The 22952-nt window shown below is 30.9% G+C and overlaps 7 protein-coding genes across 7 annotated transcripts; 1 reads left to right on the top strand and 6 right to left on the bottom strand.

Moving 5' to 3' along the window:
• Positions 1-864: 864 nt before the first annotated feature.
• On the bottom strand, positions 865-1146 carry PPL_10847 (uncharacterized protein; the record flags this gene model as incomplete). Its single annotated transcript, XM_020581610.1, has 1 exon — positions 865-1146. The coding sequence occupies one exon, from the start codon at positions 1144-1146 to the stop codon at positions 865-867; it is 282 nt and encodes a 93-aa protein (XP_020427926.1).
• Positions 1147-1482: 336 nt separating this feature from the next.
• PPL_10846 (uncharacterized protein) lies at positions 1483-2742 on the bottom strand (the record flags this gene model as incomplete). The annotated part of the gene is made up of 3 exons (XM_020581609.1): positions 1483-2389; positions 2614-2647; positions 2715-2742. 3 exons carry the CDS (start codon positions 2740-2742, stop codon positions 1483-1485), a joined length of 969 nt encoding a protein of 322 aa, XP_020427925.1.
• Positions 2743-3098: 356 nt separating this feature from the next.
• PPL_10845 (uncharacterized protein) lies at positions 3099-4490 on the top strand (the record flags this gene model as incomplete). The annotated part of the gene is made up of 1 exon (XM_020581608.1): positions 3099-4490. The coding sequence occupies one exon, from the start codon at positions 3099-3101 to the stop codon at positions 4488-4490; it is 1392 nt and encodes a 463-aa protein (XP_020427924.1).
• A 400-nt stretch (positions 4491-4890) lies between these two features.
• Positions 4891-10287, bottom strand: PPL_10844 (uncharacterized protein; the record flags this gene model as incomplete). The annotated part of the gene is made up of 1 exon (XM_020581607.1): positions 4891-10287. One exon carries the CDS (start codon positions 10285-10287, stop codon positions 4891-4893), a length of 5397 nt encoding a protein of 1798 aa, XP_020427923.1.
• Positions 10288-11590: 1303 nt separating this feature from the next.
• PPL_10843 (uncharacterized protein) lies at positions 11591-13258 on the bottom strand (the record flags this gene model as incomplete). Its single annotated transcript, XM_020581606.1, has 1 exon — positions 11591-13258. The coding sequence occupies one exon, from the start codon at positions 13256-13258 to the stop codon at positions 11591-11593; it is 1668 nt and encodes a 555-aa protein (XP_020427922.1).
• Positions 13259-13481: 223 nt separating this feature from the next.
• Positions 13482-13670, bottom strand: PPL_10842 (uncharacterized protein; the record flags this gene model as incomplete). The annotated part of the gene is made up of 1 exon (XM_020581605.1): positions 13482-13670. One exon carries the CDS (start codon positions 13668-13670, stop codon positions 13482-13484), a length of 189 nt encoding a protein of 62 aa, XP_020427921.1.
• An 834-nt stretch (positions 13671-14504) lies between these two features.
• On the bottom strand, positions 14505-22268 carry PPL_10841 (uncharacterized protein; the record flags this gene model as incomplete). The annotated part of the gene is made up of 10 exons (XM_020581604.1): positions 14505-16773; positions 16844-16932; positions 16997-17937; positions 18021-18065; positions 18158-18221; positions 18290-19029; positions 19103-20890; positions 20975-21523; positions 21608-21933; positions 22225-22268. The coding sequence occupies 10 exons, from the start codon at positions 22266-22268 to the stop codon at positions 14505-14507; spliced, it is 6855 nt and encodes a 2284-aa protein (XP_020427920.1).
• Between the last annotated feature and the right edge of the window lie 684 nt (positions 22269-22952).

Genomic DNA, 22952 nt, shown 5'->3' with positions numbered 1-22952 from the left:
TACACGACCACCATCATCCAAAAACATAAAGAAAGAGAGTAGTGTTCAGCATCATGCGTAGTCGGTGATTTTCAGTCTAAAATAGCCTATAAAAATTTGACAAGCCGTTACCTCTCAAGAGCACGGGAATCTATCAAACTAATTACTTCATTAAATATTAATTAATTTTAATATTATCATTTAACATTAATAACAACTAGAAACTATATCCTTTTTCCATAATAAAATAAATAAAACTAATTTTCGCAAAGTTTGTTTTATCCAATTTTTTGGAAACTATCAAATGTATGATCAGATTGTATTATTTTTTTTTTTCTTAAATCATTGTTATATTTATTAGATTTCATAAAAAAAAAAATTATTTAAAAAAATAGAATTATATCACACAAACGTATATTGTTGTGTTTTTCATCACCACAAAGCTATTTAAGCCTTGAAAACTAATTGTATATATATTATCTTTAAACTTTTATCTATTTTATTTCTTTCAACTATCTCTTTACAAACACATATTCAAAATTCAACCCTTAATTCACAATTTTTTGTATGAAGTAATCTCTTATTTAAAAAAAATGGGTGAGGTGAACATTGTTTTCTTAGACAAATATAGGTTTTTGCAAAAACGTTAAATCAACTAGAGCAAAAATAAATATCTTTGATTTCTAAAATACATATTTTAGTAGTTTTTATTTTTTATGATCCATACTTTTTAAATTTTAATTATGTGCGAAGTTTTTGTGATCAAATCAAAGCAAACATTAAAAAAAAATTGAATTGTCAATATTTAGACATATTTGATATTTAAAATTTAAAATTTAAAATGAGAAATTAGATATTTTATATATTATAAAAACAAAGGATTCATTAGACACGAATTTTACAGTATGATTCTGATTTGCATCTCGTACAGATTAGATCAAGACTGTGGAATTTTGACGACTTCTCACATCCCCTACACATATAGGATCTAGTTGGAACATCTAACCAATATAAATGACCAGGACATTCAGAACAAACTACTGTATTTTTAAGCTTATGACCACCTGCACATTTTAAATCCCCACAAGCTTGGACTGGATTGATCCATTTGGCATTTGACTTTTGAAGATTCCACTTAGTTTTGAGATTTTGTTGTTCCTTTTCCATATACTTTTGAAAAGGTAAAAAGTTGGGAATTTCATATACTTCTTCTCCAAGTTTCTCATAATGTTCCTTTTCGATGTAATGATCCCAATTTTTTAATAGTTTATCGAATTTCAATTTGAGAATTTTAGCCTGGACTTTAGCTTTTGAATTTTCAATTTCTTTTTGAACCTTCTCAAGAAATTCAAGTTTCTTTTCTTTTTTTTCTTTTGCAAGAGAGATTTCTATTTTCTCTTTCAAATCTTCGATCTTTGAGTCATAGATTGGTTGGTAGATTTCGTTGATTTCTTCTTTTGAAAGGAATAGTCCATTGGGATAAGTTTGTTGGAAATATTCAGCTCATTTATCGTTGTAACATGATGCTGATTTCACGTTGATTGTAAATGTGAATGATTGAGTTCCAATGAATTGGACCAATGTGGTATCGACTGAGGTTAACAAGGAAGATGATGCTGTAGTTTGCAATTCGATTCTCTTTTTGCACTTTTCAAGTTCGATCATTCTCTTACAATCATCCAAGAAATATTTCTTGACAACTTCACCAGTTTTGATATGATTTCCAGAGTTGAATGCTTTCAACAAATCCTTCACATAATCTGAAAAAGATGAAGCAGATTGAAGTTGGTTGGAGATTGATATCTTATCTAAAACTCCAACTTTAATTGCTTCAACCAATCTTGGATGTAAAATAACATCCATTGATGTAGATTCATCTTCCATTGGCATAGTTGGGAATTTGAATGGAATGATTTCAATACTATCATCTTGAAGTATTTCTTTGCATTCATTGACACATTTAATGACAATATCTGGTTTGAAATTTGTCATAATGAAGATCTGTTTGGTAATTGGTTTCAATCCAAATTGTTTGGTTGCTACCAATCCTTTCTTGAAAACTTTCAGAGCATCATACAAAAAGTTTGCTCTTGTTTCTCTACAACAGAACATCATAACGGGACATAAAGTAGACATCACCATATTCATGGCCCAACAATGTTCTTCATTGATATCGAAGCCTTCCATATCCAAAGGTTCTAAATTGATTTGCTTTCCAGAGATTCTTGATCTTGCTGATTCAGACATCACCATTGCACCTTTGGTGAATGATTTATGATCATCTGATGTTTTAAAGTATTCTGCTTTGAAGCCATATAGTAGGTAAAGAATGATATTACAAATAGTTGATTTACCAGCTCCAGGAGCACCAATAAGTCCAATTAATGTTTTACACTGATGGCCGTTGGATCTGAAATAATTTTTCCATTTTTATCTTGTTTTAAATATATAGATATATTTTTCATTTTTTTATTGATTTAATTGATTTGATTAATGAATAATAAATTAAGTTGGAATATAAAAAGAAATCAAATATAATTAAGAATTTAAGTTTTTTAAATAAATTCTAAACTTAACAATTTAATTTTGTTTTTTTTGCATTAAAAATTGTTAAAATCATTTAAAACCCCACACCTGTGGGTACATAAAATTTTCAAAATATAATACCCTAAAATAATAAATACCACAAGGAAATAAAAAGAGGAGATAGAGAAGTTTCTTTTTTTGATATCAACCAACGATTTTATTTAATAATTTCTTCATTTTAATTCAAAACTTAAATTTTTAAAAATTTTTTAAACATGTTTTCTCTATAGAACTTATAATTTTAATTAAAGTTAGTATACAACACTATTTTTGGCAAAGGTGTGAAAAAGTAACAAAAACACCACAGAAATTGAAATTGAATTTTTAGTTTTTGTTATTCAAATATCTGTTTAAAAATAGATCAAATTTTATTTATTTTTAAATTAATTATTAAATTAAAGATAAGATCATAAATTTAAATTAAAGTTAAAATTTGAGTTTAAATTGAAAACTTAAATTTTTAATTAAAATTTTTACTCAAATTTTTATTAGGTAAATCAATTTTAATTTTAAAAAACAAAACTTTGAATAAAATGGATTTATCTATATATTTAAAAGAAGATAAAAACGGTAAAATTATTTCAGATCCAACAGCCATCCGTCAGTGTAAAACATTAATTGGTTTCATTGGTGCTCCTGGAGCTGGTAAATCAACTATTTGTAATATCATTCTCTACATTCTCTATGGAATCAAAGCTGAGTACTTCCCAATATCAAAACCTGATTTATCATTCGATTCAGAATCTTTTACCAAAGGTGCAATGGTGATGTCAGAATCAACAAGATCAAGAATCTCTGGAAATCAAGTCAATTTAGAACCAATCGATATGGAAGGTTTCGAAATCAAAGAAGAACATTGTTGGGCCATGAATATGGTGATGTCTACTTTATGTCCCGTTATGATGTTCTGTTGTAGAGAAACAAGAGCAAACTTTTTGTATGATGCTCTGAAAGTTTTCAAGAAAGGATTGGTAGCAACCAAACAATTTGGATTGAAACCAATTACCAAACAGATCTTCATTATGACAAATTTCAAACCAGATATTGTCATTAAATGTGTCAATGAATGCAAAGAAATACTTCAAGATGATAGTATTGAAATCATTCCATTCAAATTCCCAACTATGCCAATGGAAGATGAATCTACATCAATGGATGTTATTTTACATCCAAGATTGGTTGAAGCAATTAAAGTTGGAGTTTTAGATAAGATATCAATCTCCAACCAACTTCAATCTGCTTCATCTTTTTCAGATTCTGTCAAGGATTTGTTGGAAGCATTCAACTCTGGAAATCATATCAAAACTGGTGAAGTTGTCAAGAAATATTTCTTGGATGATTGTAAGAGAATGATCGAACTTGAAAAGTGCAAAAAGAGAATTGAATTACAAACAATAGCATCATCAAGAAGTCTAACATCTGTAGACACAACTTTGGATCAATTCATTGGAAGTAAAACATTTTCTTTTACAATTAATTTTGAATCATCATCATTTTACAATGAAAGATGTTTTGAATATTACAAAGAATCATACCCAAGTGGACTGTTCATTTCATCTGAAGAAATCCACTCTATCTTTACACCCTTTTATATATCAAAAATGGAAGAATTGAAAGAGAAGATCGAAATATCAAAGAGAAATGAAAAGAAACTTGAATTTTTTCAACTATTGCGAAATGAAATCGAAAATGCTGAAGTGAAAGTTCAAACTGAAATTTCTACTTTGAAATATGGTCAATTCCTTAAAAGTTGGGAGTATTATGTCAACTATGGTTTTTTTCAACAGATTGGAAAAGAAATTTATGAATTCCCAAACTTTTCTCCATTTCAAAGATTTGTTGAAAATAAACAACAATATATTAAAATGAAATGGAATCTTCAACTATCAAATGCCAAATGGATGAAACCTGTAATGTCTTGTTGATTGTTATTATTATTGTTATTTATGTCCATAGTAGTTAATAATAATATATAATTAATTAAATAAAGTATTTAGTTTTGTTTATAGATTTAGTTTTATTTATATATTTAATGTTAGATCTTCTGTCTATATTTCTTTTCCTTTCTGTATCTCTATCTGGGATATTTATATCTGTTGTTTGTTGGTATTTTACATTATTATTCTGAATTGTAGTATAGTTGATTCGTTGAATATAATAAAATCATCTGGATGATTTGTATGCTGGATTATATGTTGAATATAATTATCTGAATTGTAATATTAATTATTGGGTTAATTGTATATTGATATATTGGTAGTTGAATAGACAATGTTGTGTTAATTATCTATATTATCTAATATTATTGGATAACACTCCTCTTTCTTAAAAAGAAGTATTCAAGAAGAATACAGCGGTGTTGGATTTGATCTTATGGTACTTTGACATAAGTTTATTGCGGTGATGTGGGTTGGTAACTGTCTCTAAGGCGTTTAGAATATTGTTCTCTCTAAACAGTAAACTGTTAATATTGGCTACAGGGTTGAGGTTGTCGATTTTCTTGTTGAAATCGTTGATTTGTTTGGATGCATGTTTGGCGAGGATTTGTCTTGAAACCCATCCAACAGTATTACTTATTTTAACTAAATAATCAGTGTTACTAGTTAATCTTCTTTTAGATACTATTTTAAATGATCTTTTCTGAATCATTTCGAATAATTCTGGCGATATTGCAAATTTCATAATACTATTTATTAAAAGGTTAGATTCCTCTGTTACTTTGTTGTGAGGGTAATCTATTACTGATTCCTTTTCTTCTAAAGTTCTTAAAAGATTTATAAATGTATTTGGGCTAGATTTATTATTATTTAAAATTTCTCTAACTTTATGATATGTATTTTTTTCAGGATTTAAGATTCTCGATAACTGTAAATCTGAAAAATGTCCTTTAGGTTCTAATGACGAATCAATACTTGATATATCAGTCATCAAATCATTTAAATCTTCAAGATCAGAGATATCATCTTCGTCTTGATTAATTTCATCTTGATGATTAACTACGTCGTCTTGATCCATAGTTTCATCTGTGATTTCGTCTTCATTACTGATATCAGACATTTTTACATCGGATATTAATTCATCATTATTTAGAAAAGAATCTAATTTTTCTACTGGAATGTATTCTCTCTCGTTCACGTCATCCTTTGGAGCGTGTTTAAAGTATTTTACGTGCAACGTTTTAGACGTTGTTCTAATTCTTGAAACTCCAGAGATATAATCTCTTATAGTTATATTTAAATTTTGTTTGTCAATATCGATGATCTCATAGGGACCAGCGTATACTGCTTCTAATTTGTTCCACTTCTTGGAAGGTCTCTTTTCCTTAACATACACTTTATCACCGATCTTAAAATCATTATACTTTTTATTTTTATTATAATTAGACAACATCTTGTTTCTAATCTTAATTAAGTTATTTCTAACATTTATAATGATTGTAGAGGTATAATTTAATAATGATTCAATCTCATTATCGTTCACTGTATCACTTGGTTCTCTATTTAAAGGAATTGCCAAGTCGGCGACAGTAGATGGATTTCTACCATAAGCAATTAAGAATGGTGTATAATTTGTAGAAGTAGATTTAGTATTATTTAATCCAAACTGAATTGTATCTACATGTTGATACCAATTTCTGTTTAAATCATTTTCTTTGTCTTCGATTAATAACTTTCTTAAAGTATTTTTAATCGCTCTAATCACTATCTCAGCTTGTCCATTAGCTTGTTGATGATCAGCTGTAGTGAAATTAAGTTTGATATTTAATAATTTAGCAAATTCTTTCCAAGTTTTGGAAGTTAGTTTGCTGTCTCTATCGCTGGAGATGTATAATGGTACTCCGTGTATCTTTATAAACTCGCTTTTGAATAATCTAGCAAGTTCTAAAGAAGTATATGTGCTATGCGTGGGTATTAATGTAGTATACTTTGAAAATCTATCTACGATTACCCAGATTTGATTGAATTTTCTACCATTACTATCTTCCACTTCATTTAAATTCGTAATAAAGTCACATGACAGTGCTAAAAATCTGTCATTCATTATTGGTAATGGTTGTAAAAAACCTCTTCTCTTATCACCATAATCACTACCTTTGTTACATACATCACATCTTTTATAAAATTTATAAATATCGGATTTCATTGAATCCCAAATAAATTTTTTAGAAATTTGTTCTAACATGCTAAACGCATTGATATGTGCAGATGTAGATGAATTATGATATAAATGTAATATTTGATCAATTAATGGCTTTACCATAGGTATAATAATTTTACCTTCAAAATATTTAACATCATTTAGAGTTGTAACTTTATCACTTTTATAAATAGATTGTAGTTTAATTTCATCGTTTTCAATCATTTTGATTTCCAATTTATAACTATCTTTTATATTTTCTAATAGATCATTATCATAAGATATTTTAATATTATTGATATCAAAAGTATATCTTGATAAACCATCGGCTATAACATTTGTTTCACCTTTTATGTATTGTAATGTCGGATTAAACAACTCAATGAATTGTAACCATCTGTTGATTCTAGAATTAATTCCTATTGCGTATTGTTCGCGTAGGAACTTGATATTTTTGTGATCAGTATTTATAATCACTTCGTGTCCTATCAAATGATAATAATTTACTTTCAAAGCATGAATGATTGATAACAATTCTTTTTCTAACACAGTGTAATTTATTTCACTGATTGTGAGTTTTCTTGAACCAAAAGAGATGAAATCTCTGGTTATATTATCTAACTTATTAATTTGATATAGAGCATGACCAATGCCGTATTTAGATGCGTCACACTCAAGATGAAATGGTATTGTATAATTTGGTGCGACAAGATATTTAACATCTTCGACCAATTTCTTAATCTGATTAAAAGCATTTGTGGCTTCTTCAGTCCACACAAATTCAGATTTATCTTTTATCATATTAAGTAAAGGAATCTCAATAGATGATACATTACTGATAAATCTTCTATAATAACCCACTAAACCTATGAATGATCTCATTTCATTCTTATTCTCGGGTTTTTTCCAATTTAAAATTGATTCTATTTTATTGTGAAGTGGTTTTATTACTCCACGACCAACTACATGACCTAAGAATTCAATTTCTCGTCTAGCAAATTTACATTTCGATAATTTGACTTTAAAGTCATGTTTTTGTAAAATTTTAAAAATTTCGATCAAATCATTGATATGATCGTCTAAACTATCTGAATTAGTCATGATTAATATATCATCTAGATATACACATATTTTCATATTTAAAATTTCCAACTGGAATATGTGATCCATTAATCGTTGAAAATTAGCACCTGCTCCGGCTAACCCGAACGGTGTTACTGTATATTCAAATGTACCAAATGTAGTTTTAAAAGCAGTTTTGTATTGTTCGCCTTCATTGATACGAATTTGATGGTATCCGTCTAACAGATCCAACTTTGATAGCCAGTAAGCTAATCTTGTATTATTTAATAATTCATTAATCCTTGGAAGAGGATAATCATCACGAACAGTAATTTTATTTAGCTCTCTGTAGTCGACACAAAGTCTCCATCCACCGTCTGGTTTAGAGACGAATAAGATAGGACTACCAAATGGGGATCTAGATCTCTTGATCCACCCTTTATTCAATCTATCATTAATTTGTTTTTTTAATTCTTCTAAGTGTGCTATTGGTACAGGATATAACTTTGATTTGGGAATCTCTTCCGTTTTTAATTTAATTGTCATATCAAACTGTTTACCTCTTGAAGGTGGTAAACCATCAAACGGTATAAACACGTTTGGGAATAACCGTTTCAAAGTTTCTACAACTTTTGTTTCGTTTTCGATGTCGATATTATCTGTAACAGATTCATTCATTTTTTTATCATTATCTGTATCTACATCTTTTGAAATATCATCATAGATTTCATTTATATTCACCCAAGCATAATGGGGCGTGAAATCAGTATTATTTTTATTTTTAACCCTATTATCTTTATTTACGTCATCAATAATTTTTTTAATCTCAGACTGAATTAAATTTTGTTTTTTTAATAATCGATCTAATTCGTTAAACTGATCACGATTTTTCACATTTATTTTATTAATTTTATTTTTCAAAAAATTAATATTTTTATCTTGAACTTTACGTTCGTTCTTTAATTCATTTAATTTAATTTTTATTAGATTTTTGTTTAAACTATTTTTGTTAAGATTAATTAGTTTGTGTATATCATTATTAACTTTTACTGATATTATTACACCTTCTGGATTAGCAGACAGGGTAATACAGGCTGAAGCTTGCCAGTTCACACCTAATATGATATAATCAATGTGGGTATTAATAACATAGAATTTTTCATTACATTCTAATCTTTTATTATTATCCGTAGTAATATAAAATTTTATGTTTGTAAATTCATTACATAATATAGAATTACTAACATTATTAATTTTAATAGGATTACATTTTTGTATGCTTACATTTAGACGTTTTGCCATGTCTTTACTTATGACTGATATGTCTGCTCCGGTGTCTACAACCGCGACCGTTTTCTGGTCATTGATTACAGCTTGTATTGCTGGTGTACTGTTTATAAAGTTAACAGTAGCATCTTTGTTCTTGTTTTTAAAGTAACAGTCTTTAGCAAGATGACCGACTTTACCACATACGTAACATGCTGGCTTAGCACCGTGGTGGTTATTTTTATTTTTATGGAGATTCTTTTTGAAATCATGTGGTCTTTTTTCAACAAAGCCACCTTTATGGTTCTTTGAACCAACTTTCTCCTCATCATCAACAATATTCTGTAAGGTACAGATACGTCGACCGTTTATGCCATATTTAACAACTAACTCTGCGGTCTCCAACATACGGGATTCTAAGTCTGGCAGGTTTTTAATGGATTCCAAGTTTCTTACATTACGCAAAGCATTGGCATACATTGCAGCGGCCGTCTGGGAGTTCACGATGTTTCTGGTCTTATTTACCACTTTTGTGAAGGTCAGATTGAAAGAAACTATGTCGTCGCGGTTAGGCAGAAACTTTAGTTTGGCGAGAATACCGACATAGTGTTCTGGTGGAAACTCACGACTGAATAGCTTCACCATCATGGATTTGTATTCATTCCAAGATGCATTTGCGGCAACATGGAAGTTTCTTGTTAGGGCTCTGGATTTCTCGTTGAGAGTGTTGAAAAATACTTTAGCTCTGGCGTTAGGCAAAGGTATGGTACTTTCAATGAGTAGTAGATGTGATTCGATGTCGGCAGTACTGGATTCGAAATCGAACTTGGGGAGACTATCAATCGAGGCTTTACCGACTTTAGTAGACATTATCTGGTTGAAAGCGGTGTTTGTATCCATCATCACCAGTTTGTTACAGGTGTACAGTATGGCTGTTTTTACTGGTACATTTTTCATGTTAGCGTACTTTGCAGCCATGGCCCGATACTTTTCATCGCTGTTGATAAAGTTTATAAGAGGTTCGATGGAATTGTCGACGAGGTGAAAGATCTCGAAGTCTGCGTTTTCCACTGTAATAGCAACACCTGGCAAGTTGGCGTTGGTAGAGGTAGGCAAAGCTAACGGCACAGCTGGGAATTCAGGCATGTCTCTTACAGATTGGAGTGAATTGAGTAGGTTAATACCACGGAAAGGTGTTCCGGGAACGTAGTGAGGCTCTCCACCATGATTGTTATTATTATTGTTATTTATGTCCATAGTAGTTAATAATAATATATAATTAATTAAATAAAGTATTTAGTTTTGTTTATAGATTTAGTTTTATTTATATATTTAATGTTAGATCTTCTGTCTATATTTCTTTTCCTTTCTGTATCTCTATCTGGGATATTTATATCTGTTGTTTGTTGGTATTTTACATTATTATTCTGAATTGTAGTATAGTTGATTCGTTGAATATAATAAAATCATCTGGATGATTTGTATGCTGGATTATATGTTGAATATAATTATCTGAATTGTAATATTAATTATTGGGTTAATTGTATATTGATATATTGGTAGTTGAATAGACAATGTTGTGTTAATTATCTATATTATCTAATATTATTGGATAACACTTGTGGAAATTTAAAATGTGTATGTGGTACCAAAATGACAGAAAGAGTTTATTGTAACAAATGTTCTGGAGAAGTATATTGGGTTGATGTTCCTACAAGATCATTTTTATGTAGAAAGTGTGAAACAGAAACAACCAATTCTTCTCTTGATCTTTCTTGTACTTCTTGTAAAAAACCAATTCTTGCCAAGATAAGAATTGATTAGGTGAATTTTTTAATCATTCGATCCTACTACTCTTTTTGTCAAAAACATCTTTTTTAAATAAATACAATGAAGTTAATTTAATCATAAGATACATATGAAGTGCTTTTATTTTATTTAATTTAAGGTTACAGGAAGCAATCTTGTAATATAATCATAAGTCATTTTGCCAACAAGTGAATAATCTGTATTTAAGTGTTAAGATCAGTTTTGACTGAGTAATTTGAATACCTGAACTTTTTCAATCTCAATGTATCCTTCGGTTCTATTATAGTGTAAGAATGAAATGATATGGAATCTGAATGCATTGATAGCATCAGTAGTTGCAACTGCACCGTTGTCAGGAAGATACATGACAATGGAGAGATCACTCCTCTCACAGGTTGCTGCATGATCAAGTGCAGACGAGTGAATAGCGAGAGTTGTATTCTCAAGAATCCATTTTACTACTGGAAGATTCGTTTGATTGATTTTTAAATAGGAATTTCAGCATCTCCAAGTTTCCTTTCATAGCGGCTCGATATTTTGCGGAAGGATTTTCAAGAAACAATATCTAGCATCCTTCGGTTCTGTTGTAATGGAGGAACTTTAGTATATCTAATTTATTCAGTTTTGATCAAAAAAGAAATCAAATCATTACAACTATCTCTTATTGAAAAAACAAATAAAATTAATTAAAATTTCCCAAGATTTTTTGCTTTTAAATTATACAAATATACAACATGAAAGAGCAAACAGTTCATATTTTCTTATGTTTTATTAATTTTAGTCTTTCTAGAAAATTGAATGATTTTTTTGATTTTAATTTCGTATAACTATAGTTTATGTGTTCAGTTCTATGTTGATCTAGGAATTTTATCATTTGAATATTTTCAATTGAAATCGCCCTAAACATTGCATCCGAAGAACACTTTCCAGAGTTGTAATGTAAAAAAGATGTCACTTCCAGATTGTCTGATCGATCCATTGCACTCGGTGAATTCGATGCATTCAATGCATCATTGTCTTTTAGATACTGAAGAATTGGCATTGCTCTTTCGTATGTAATGAATCTTCCTAGGAGATCAGTTGGAAAAGGTAGAGTGGTATTCTCTCGAATCCATTGGAGTGTCTGTAGGTTTCCACTTTTCACTACATTGTCATAGGCACGCTCTGAACAACGTAGCGATGTATTGTCTTTCAGCCATTGCAAAGCAGTGGTGTCTTTGTAACCTGCATAATAATCCATAACATTGCTAGGTAGCAACAGATCCCTTCTATTCTCATAGATATATCGAAATACTTCGAAATGACTACGTACATCGTGTAAAATATAATCCATATACATGAAATTTGAAGTGCGGAGACCGTAGTTGTCTAAGAGAAATTTAACTTCTTCCAAATGTCCGCGAGTAGCTGTTGAATACAATGTATTCGGAGAGCAACTTTCGATCGAACTACGATTACTGTGTAAATATCTTAACATTTCCAAATTACCATTAATTGCTGCGTTATCTATTAAAATTGTATATTGTTGATCGTTTATGTTTTCCTGGGAGATTATATTGTTCTCGAAAAAGTATTGCAGCATTTCGAAATGACCATTATTAACAGCCCATTTAATCTCGATGTTGGCAATCTCGAAATAATAATCTATCTCCAACAGATACTTAATTATTGGTAAATGACCACCTTTTACTATCTCTAAAATATCCGAAATCGAAAAGTCAACAGCACTACTCTCGTTTTCGATTAGAAACTTCAACACTTCCAAATGACCGTTTTTTGCTGCAAATCTTACAGCTATTTTGTTGGTAAATACTTGGACAGTAGGCTGATTATCTCGTATAAACTTGATAATTTCCAAGTTACCTTTGGTGGCAGCATTAGTGATAGCCTGAGTAGAACAACCCTCTGTTCTATTGAAGTTTAGAAACTTGATAACCTCTAAACTTCCAAATGCAGCATCATCCATTACTTTAGTGCCTAGTTTCTCGAACCAACTCTCTACATTTTGGTGAAGGAATTCGATCAGTGCAAGATTACTTTGATAATGTTCTCTTCTAACTAGACGACTATAATCGATTTCATTTGGAAGTGTTTGATTTAGAAATTCGATAGCTTCTATATTGCCAATGTCTAAAGCAAATGAGAATGATTCTAAATATAACTCTCTAAACTTGCTTATCGTTAAATTAGCTAATGTATTACAACTATTATCTCTTATGATTGTATTGAATATCTCTTTATATCTCTGAATATAATTAAACTTGATCAGTTGATCTGGGAAACAACCAAGATCGTACCAATCATATCTCTCTGATCGATTTTTCGCTAGTTGATCGTGAATATCTGTGATGTATTGAAATATCTTTGTTCTTAAAACTACTGACTTGAGTATATAATTAAATGAATGAATTTTATCCATCTTGTAAATTTTATCATTATTATTGATTAATCTATTATTGTTGTTTTCAAAAAGGTAACACTATCTATCATTGAACACAATTTTTTGCGGAAAAAAACATGAAATTTATAATCGCTAAAATGAAATAAAAGAGCAATCGAATAAATAATAATAATTTTGTTTTTAATATTTTGTAAATTTATTTCTTTTTATTTTAAAGATTAAAAATTTAACTTTTAAATATTTATCTGCAACCATTGTAGCATCTGTAGACTTGATCGACACAATCAGCATAGTTGTTAGTTGGGTTTCTTAATTTGGCGACAACACAGTTGTTGTAGTCTCTATGGCAATTGGCAAAGCAATCGTAGTTGGCTGATACAGCAGAGAGTAATACCATAGCAAAGAATACAAAGATTAAGAACTTGTTCATTTTAGTTTTAGTTTAGCTTTAGCTTTAGTTGAAAATATTTAAATACTTTTAATTATATTGTAATGATTTAATAGTCTTTATCGTTTCTATTTATAGTTTAAGAGAAGTCTTATAACTTTGTCTAATATCAAACTTTTATAATAAAATAGCATCTTAATATTAATATTTATTAATAACATAAACAATAGCAAATCAAATTAAGATAATAACAATAAGAGAGAGTAGTTCAAGATTAGACTAAAATAGAAAAAATGACCTAAAACTTTTAATCAACAGATTATTTCATTTGTTGTTCCAATTGAAACATTTATATTCATATCTTTATTTTAATATTCGTTTTACACACACATATTCTAAAAATGTTATAACACCCCATTAGATATATCTATGATTTGTTTTGGGGTATATTAGAAATAAAAAATAAATGTGGTAAAGATATTTTTCGTTTGTGTTAAGTAGAGTACCTATATAGAAGAATCATTGTATAATTTAATAAAAGATTAGAAGAATTGTCGATCTTACTAGAATATTAGTATAAATCAAATAAACATGATATCAAAAAGTACTAAATTTGTGTAGGGATATTAAATATTAGTACAAATTAAAATTATAGTACTTTTTAATCTTTAAATTCAAAAGAATATAATAAAATCTTAAAAACAATCTTTTTTTATATTAAGATAGTGTTCACAAAGAAGGTGTTAAAATTAATAATTATGTTAAAATAAAAATAGGAAGACTATTATTTTTTGGTTAATTAGATAATTACTATGAAGAATTATTTGTTCTATTTAAACAAACTAATTTATTTCTATTTAAATAGTCTAATTTATTTCAATATAAAGAATAAATGTTTGATGATTGTCCAGACACAAAAATTTGAATGGATTGAGGTAATTCTGTGTATGAACAGAATGCTAATTTGCTTGATTTGAATGTTGTGCAGTCTTCATATTGAAGATCTTGATAATTCAATCTTATAAATGATGAGCTAGTGTTGATGGTTATGCCATATTCCAATGGTACGAAATTAACTCCAATGATTTCTATTGAAGTGGTGTCTTGTACGAGAGTGTGACCTGTAATTACTGGTGCTGAATAGGAAATGATGATATTCTCTGCGAATTCAATTGGTTCACCATTGGATAGTGTGGCCGATAGAATGTAATTCGATCCAGTACCTGGTGGAATAAAACATTCAATAAAGAGATCGAATGGATTACAATCGATTTCTTGGGAATTTAATTGGAATTCAAAGTCATTCGACGATGCTAGACTAAGACCATATCCACCAAGTTGAATTAATCCACCACTTGTACTGATAATAGAGTTTTTGATGAAAGTTACCAACGGAGGATAATAAGTGAACTCTGTATCAATAGATTGGTCACCAGCTTGAATGATTAAAGGTTGATTGGCGTTGTCATATTCCAATTGGAACTCGATGAATTGGTTGGTAAAATTGCTAATTTCAACCATATTATCACCAATGATTAGGAGTGGAGGTAGATCTGAATCTTCTTCATGTCCAAATCCATCACCAAGAATTCTAATACTATCGGTTGGATCACCGGATGATGGAATAAAACTAAGAATTTGTGGACCACTGAAACTAAAGGATTGAGTTTCCAGCGTATTGAGATTCAATTTTGAAGGTTGGTCTTTGACAATGACAGTGATAGATCTATGGTCGCCAATAGCAGCAGGAGTTAGACAAGCAACAGAATCTGAGGTTAAACTAACAATTGGTGAGCAAGCCAATCTTTCATCAATTAGAATCTTAACATTTGTTACATCATCGCCAAAGTTTGATCCGTAGATTGTCATTAAATCACTTCCATAGCTCTTGATAATATCTGGTTCCACACTGGTAATTACTGGTGCATCGTAGTTGAACAAGTATTTTGTACGTTGAAGATTGAAAATCATTTGAGGAGTTGACAATAGAATTTCATTGTTTTTACCAACACCTTTTGGTACTTGACAAAATAATTTACTTTGTGAAATGTATTGAGTGGAAACACATTCATTCGATCCAATGAGAATGGTCATTGATGAATTAAATCCAATTCCATTTACAGTTATCGTGTATCCACCGTTGGACGATCCACTTAATTGATTTACCGAGGTAATAACTGGACCAATAGTAGAACAAACAGTGTCAAAGTTGTTTGAAAGGAAGTTTGATTCACTAATCATTTGAATATCACATAATTGCGAGTTCATTGTCGAGATTATCATTCCATTTATATCTGAAGAGATTACACCGTTGTAATTGATTTTCTTTGGAAGATAATAAACTTCGAAATCACCAAACTGTGATTTACTAATTGATTTACTAATGATAATACTCTCCAGGAAGAAAGTAATGGAAACAATCGACAATGGAGATGAAATGGTTGCTCTGATTGCACCGGTGGAACCAATCTCTTGATATTTAAGGTCAATTGAATTTCCATCGAGATCACGATTCAGCTCATCGATAAATCTGATCGGTTGATTTCTAACCTGATTGGATGGATCCAGGATAAGTGTTTGAATAGCTTGACTTTGTCCATTGACATTTATCCATTTATCGAATGATAGCTTCAATTTCTCTACTTGATAGGCTGAGAGTGATAGAATATCAGTTGAATTCATCGAGCTCGACCCAACTAAAAGTAATAATTGCTGAACACCAGATAGTGTAGATCGTTCATCTTGAACAATAAATGATTTCTGATCCGATGGAGAAGTTGAAGTAGTCAACAAAGATTGGGAATGATATAGCGATGGACTCTGCATGAATAACATTGGCAGTGTTCTTAAAACAACAAGTGGTCTTGGAATGATATAGTTATTGACCAGAATATCGTCAAAGTTTGTTGGAATGTACTCTCTCTTTATGAATCTCTTTAGGTTCTTCATTGTTCGAATACGTCCATTCTGTCTGGCCTTGATTATTGCATCAATTAAATCAGCGACAAGAATACGTTGATTATTATTTGCTCTATCTATTTTACCACCAACTCCATTTGAATATGAAGTCTGCATCCAATCCCAAGCAGCACCAGCACTTCTTCTTACTAGTTTATCATTACTTGGATTAGCCATATCATTATCACTATAATATATTATTCAAAGAATATTAATATTTTAAGTTCACTAATATTTTAATTTAAAAATAAACTTACTCTGTATATGTATCAATATTTGGGAAATTGTTGAAAATATTATTCATACAACCATTGAAAACAGCTGGTGTTACACTTGGTTTTAATTCCTATTTAAAATTAGTTGGTTAAATTAATAATCAAATTTCTAAACTTTGGTTAAATAATAGTTACATTATAGAGTTGTTTGGATATTGCTAGAATTACACCATTTGCCCAATTGGGTAGATCAGTACCAATCTTGTATACTAGTAATGCTGGATCAGGTGCACCAGATTGATAATAGATATAGTGAAGTGTCATAAAGTAAGCAACTTCCTCTTCACATACAACATCGGCCTGTCGAATGATAAATGGTGGTTTGAATTGAGGATTGGCCAAAGTTGGTATGGCATCATATTGGTATTGATAAAAGTTTCGCTTGGCATTGGGAAGCTTAGTCATAAATTCAGAGGTGAATTTGATTAGCTTGAAATTATTGTTGGTTGTCACGTCATAGGATTTCAATGGTTGCACACCAGCATAGACATGAGCATATACTCCTGGGAAATGTGGTTGAACATAGTTGGCAGGTCTGACATTGGTAATCATCGTTGTTCTAGAGGCAGCTTTAGTACATTCGGTCATTGCTGCATTGTAGTCACAAATGGCACCGACCGTTTGATCATAACCTATGTAATGAAGTGATAGCAAATCATTGGCAACAAAGTTCAAGATGTCCTGTTGATTTGGTAGAGTTGGTGGAACCGGTACAACAGTTACCTCACCATTACTAGGACTCACGGCAAAGTTTTTACTGGTTCTTAGAGCATTGAACTTTGCATTGGTATCGGTAGCAGCTGTTCCTGTACCACTGAGAATCGGGTAGATTTCTTTTGGAAGCTTGGAATAATGGTTTCCATTGATGAAATCCTTCACCTCCACTTCGAATGTCTTTGTCCAGGTGCCTCTCATTACTTTAATTGGTTGTGTAACTCCATAGAATAATCCAATAGTATCAGTCTTGTCTGTTAATCTATCCTTATTATTCTTAGTATTATATGCTCTAACCATTCGATTAAAGAAATAAACTAAATATGGGTTCTGTATACAAATTACACCACCACCTCTGTCACCTAAATTATATAATTATTCATTTTCTTTGGTTAGTTTGTTTTCTAATTTTAAATTTATTAATATTCTTTAACTAAATATTTACCTTGACCATTATGTCTATTGCTGTCACCAACACAGAAATAGTTTTCTATTTTTTAAGTTTTAAAAAAATAATAATAAATTTAGTTAATCATTGATTTATAATACATATTAGATATTATATTAATATAATTTAAATACCATTTGGTCCAAGTGCATTATCACCAAAAGTTGGATAAACTGGAAATCCCATTTTCGCATGTTCCTATATTTATAATTTAATTTTGGGAATAAGTTTGTTGTACGTTATGTTTATCTTTTCCTGATACACACCTTAGATCTTCCACTGAAATGATAATCCGAAGAAAGTGATTTCAATGGAACCGTTTTAGCATAGGTGGGTGGTAGCTCGAAATAAGCAACGTTTAAGACTTTCTCTGTGACTTTCATTTGCACAAATTTTGTTCCAAAAAAAAATTCAACAAAATATTTCTTTTGGAACGAATTCGCTACGACCAACCAAAGATCTACTCCATCGATCATTTTTTCTTTGGGTACAATGAATTCCGAAATTTCCTTTAATTCATCTTCGTTAAGATTTCTGAATGGGGAGTTTGCAGGAGTATAGCTAGTTCCAATCTTCATGAAATAAATTAGGTTCATATTAGTATTAGGAATCACAATTGGATCCTTTCTCCACCAACAAATATTCTCCAGGGTCAGTCCTGCTGTATTGCCAACTCTGTTATTACAAGCTGCCAATAAAGTCTTTGGTGTCATTCTTGGTGGAGTGTTGACAGCTGGCACACGCACTGTGTAATCGAGGTAGTGAGAGATGAAATCATAGAAGTATGGATATTGATTCATTTTAGTTTGTAACCAAGTTCTTATATCTTGGAAGATATGGTATCCGGTTAGAAGATTTCCATCGTTCTTTAAAACATACTCCATGACATTTTCAAGATTATCGAATGGATAACAAAAGAAATGTTGATTGAAATCTGCTTTACCAAGGAATTTGATACCCTGAGCAGGACCATTATAGTTATTTGCATCTATATTGGATGGAAAAGCTTTTAAAAAAGAAAATAATTAATGCTTTGATAATTAACATTTTTTTTTATATATATATATATATATATTTACCTGGATTTGAATGAGCAATATGAATACCACCTACCAAGTTTGTAATTGGATCAGGATCGTCAAAAAAAACCGAAGTTTTGAAATGACCTTCTGATTTATCGCCGTTTTGATTTTGTCTCATACCAAGATAAGTTTTTTCTTTAGACCTTGCTCCTGAGTCAACTCTGGAGTTAGGTTGATCATTGAAAAACATATAGTAGTAGTTGGTCAATGACACCTGAAAGGTGGCTTCGAGTGGAGACAACACATCTGCAGTATTGGGATGGTTTTGAAGATTACTAAGTCTCTCGAACTTTTGCATTGTAGAATCGATATACAAATAATCATTTGTAGCATCTCCTCTGATCTTATAAATTAACCACCAGTCGACTGGATCGTTGGTTTTATCTGGCTGAGAGCGTCCCAAGCAAGACAATTTAGTTGAACTATAGGAAACAACATTGGAAGATACAACACCGGGAGAGAGCGCATTGGGTTGGACAGTGATTGTGACTGGATACCTTCCAAAAGCCAAAACGTCAATGCTACATGTTACTTTTACATCGTTTGTAATAATCGCGATATTATTACATGCATTGGCACCAATGTTTATCGATATTAACGCAGCTGATGTACCGAATCCAGTTCCAGTCAGAGTGATTCTATGAACCTGGTACTTGGTTGATTGTTTTGGATTCACTGTGGTAATGGACGGACCGACATAGGCAAGATTATGCCCTGTTAGATACGAGTAATCCATACCATTGGCATTGACAACCAACGAAACTGGATAACTTCCTGGTTTGTATCTTGGAATTGGACAAGTAATCTTAATTTCACCATTTACAGTACAAGTTGTAATCTTGATTTCAGTGGTGTCAAATTTGATGGAGGTCACAAAGTTTAATCCAAGTCCATCGATAACAAGATTACCGCCACCCAATGGAATGTCGGTAGATTGAGTCTGAGCGGTAACAGTTGGAACGGCATAGTTGAAACTAATGGTAGTTCTCTTTTCTTCACCGTTGATGAAAAAAGAAATGACATCGGTCGAAACACTACCCTTTGGTGGCACGGAGCATGTGTATTCATTGTTGGAGGTTCTCTCTAAATATTCGCAATACTGAGCGCCAATCTTAAAGGCAATGGCATCATCGAGATCCTCGAGTGGAACAACTGGAAAACTACGAACTATGAATGTTACCGCAGTGTAGGAATTGATGAATCCTTTTTTGATGTTGATATCAACAATGTCAGGTGGTCCAAAATCTAAATTGAATTTGTTGGTCAAGACATTCAGAGTGACGACAGAGACTTGATAAATTCCAGCGGGATGTTTGGAAGAATCTATCACAACACTGACCACATTATCTAGAACGGAACCCGGTACGTAATCGACTGCACCAATCGTTACTTTGGTAACGGATGTAAGGTAATTTCCACGGATAAAAATTGGTGTTCTTATGTTGCCGGTGACGAAAGTTGGCTCTATCGATGTGATAGTTGGAACATAGTAAGTGAAAGAAGGATTCACACTAGCAATAAAAGTCTGGCCGTCAATGATGACATTGAAATTACTCACTTGCTCGGTAGCTCCTCCTATATCATAAGAGCCAGTGGTACAAGAAAACGATTCAACCTGAGTAATAAGATCCTTATAATAAGAAATAAGATCGATAACACACACAGAAGTACCAATTCTTACGGCATCGATAGTAGTAATATCATGGAAATGTCTTCCAGTCACAACCACTCTGGTACCACCAGTAGACAAACCAAATTTAGGTATAAAGTTGGAAATGACAGGATCTATATTTATCATACGATAATAATTCTAAATAAGTAATGAATCATCTACAAAGTAATAAATATAAAAAGAATGGTATTACATACTATAAACTGTAAATCTAGCATGAGGAAATACAGTTGCTCTAATTTGAATGGTGATATCAAAGGGTGTAGATAATCCGGCAGCCACTGCAATCTGAGGTGTATCACAAGAAATGACATCTTGTTGGAGGAATCTGATGTTGGTGCACGGTTGATCACCAATCCTGACGGTGGTAAATGGTTTGTCATCCTCTGAAACTCTGATTCTACCGTAGATCTTTATGTTCTTACTGACTTGGCTGACAGCTTTATCTGGTACAACAGTATCGACATTTGGCATGATATTCTCAAATGCTGTATCACCTTTAATCTCTAGACCAGTGGGGAATGTAACTTTAAGCATGACATTGCCAACAATGTCAACGGTTGGTGCAACACAAATAATTTTGAATCCACTTGCCGATGTTATAACCACCGCTGGACTAGCACCGAAATTCACTTGTGGTGAAGGATCATAATCGTTCAACTTGAAGTAATTACCGGTGATAGTTACCGACGTTCCAGCTTGATGTATATAGTTACTCTTTGGAGTGAATCCTTCAATTTCAGGAGCTAAAATATATTATATTAAATTTGGTAAATTAGTTGATTGGATATTAATTAATTAATTTTATCTCGGCTGTGTATAATACTTACTGACATAGTTAAAATCATATTGATATAAAGGATCTAGGGTATTAGCTAATATTATATAAAGCTTTACTTGGGAATCATCATCTCTTCCTCTCTTTTTTGCAATTGCTAGATTAACTGGTTTTGGAGGTACATCCCACTCGTAGATATTGGTGGCAGGAATCTGACCTCTATAGATAAAAACCGCTTCCTTAGCACCATTGATAACTTTCAACGTCGGTGTTAGATTAACACCAGGGAAATCGGGTGATTCTATTCTAAACCGATTGCCACCACCGACATAAGCAATCCTCTCTGATATTCTGGTGATAGTAAAAGCATTTGTGGTACTATGAAATAAATGAACTATCACTAATATTAAAATTAATGATAGTTTAATAGATTTCATTTTATTATTATTATTATTTAATTATCTATCTACTATCTATTTAAATTCCAGAATATAGAATTAATAAAAGAGAGTGGGTGTCGAACCATGGCTCGGTATCTTCAAAACTGTAAACCAATTAATCAATCAAAATTAATTAAATCACCTTACATAACACTCTTAAAAATCTCTTGATTCGATCGGTTGCCCATATCAAGATTCGATTAATATTCAAGTTTGTTTTGATATTTACACTCTCTTTTGATCATTTTGAAAAACTTTAATTAATTTGCACATTTTTTTAAAATTAATGTGGTCGAAAGTGGTTGAGAGCTAGTTTCGTTTGAAAATTTGTGTAATTTCATTTTATCCCCTCCAAAAATGAAAAAATGCTTTTGTTGCTTTTTGCAAAAAAAAATGCGAGAATACAAAAAAAGCTTAGCAAAAAAAAAAACCCAACCAATAAAAATGTAATTACACATTTTGAAGTTCACAAAATTAGAGTGCTCCACTTATTGCAAAATTAGAGTGCTCCACTTATTGCAAAATTTTTTCATTTTTTGGAGGAATTGGAGTGACCCAACCAATAAAAATGTAATAAAACATTAATTGATAAAGGTTAACTGTTCATTATTTTTTATAAAGAAAAATAGTAATTAGAATGTATAAATAAACAATATATAATATTAATAATAGGTCGATCAAAAAGCACACTGGTTGTAGAGATGTTATCAACTTCTTTTGTGTATTCATTAATCATCATGATAACAATTGAGTTAGCTTACTTAGTTAAATCTCTCTTTGATAAATAACTTACAAGTCTAAAACTACATTAGGATAACTTAAAGTTTGTTAAAAAACTAAAAGAAAGTTCATGCCTCTAATTCTGTTATATTCGACAAGTACAGTTGACTGTCGTATGTATACGATAAATCAATACCTGTTAATAAATTAATTTTATTAAAATGACGACACTCTACA

This window comes from Heterostelium album (assembly GCF_000004825.1).
Source record: "Heterostelium album PN500 unplaced genomic scaffold PPL_scaffold15, whole genome shotgun sequence".
In the NCBI taxonomy this organism is placed as follows: domain Eukaryota; phylum Evosea; class Eumycetozoa; order Acytosteliales; family Acytosteliaceae; genus Heterostelium; species Heterostelium album.
This window is presented reverse-complemented; position numbering and strand designations above follow the sequence as displayed.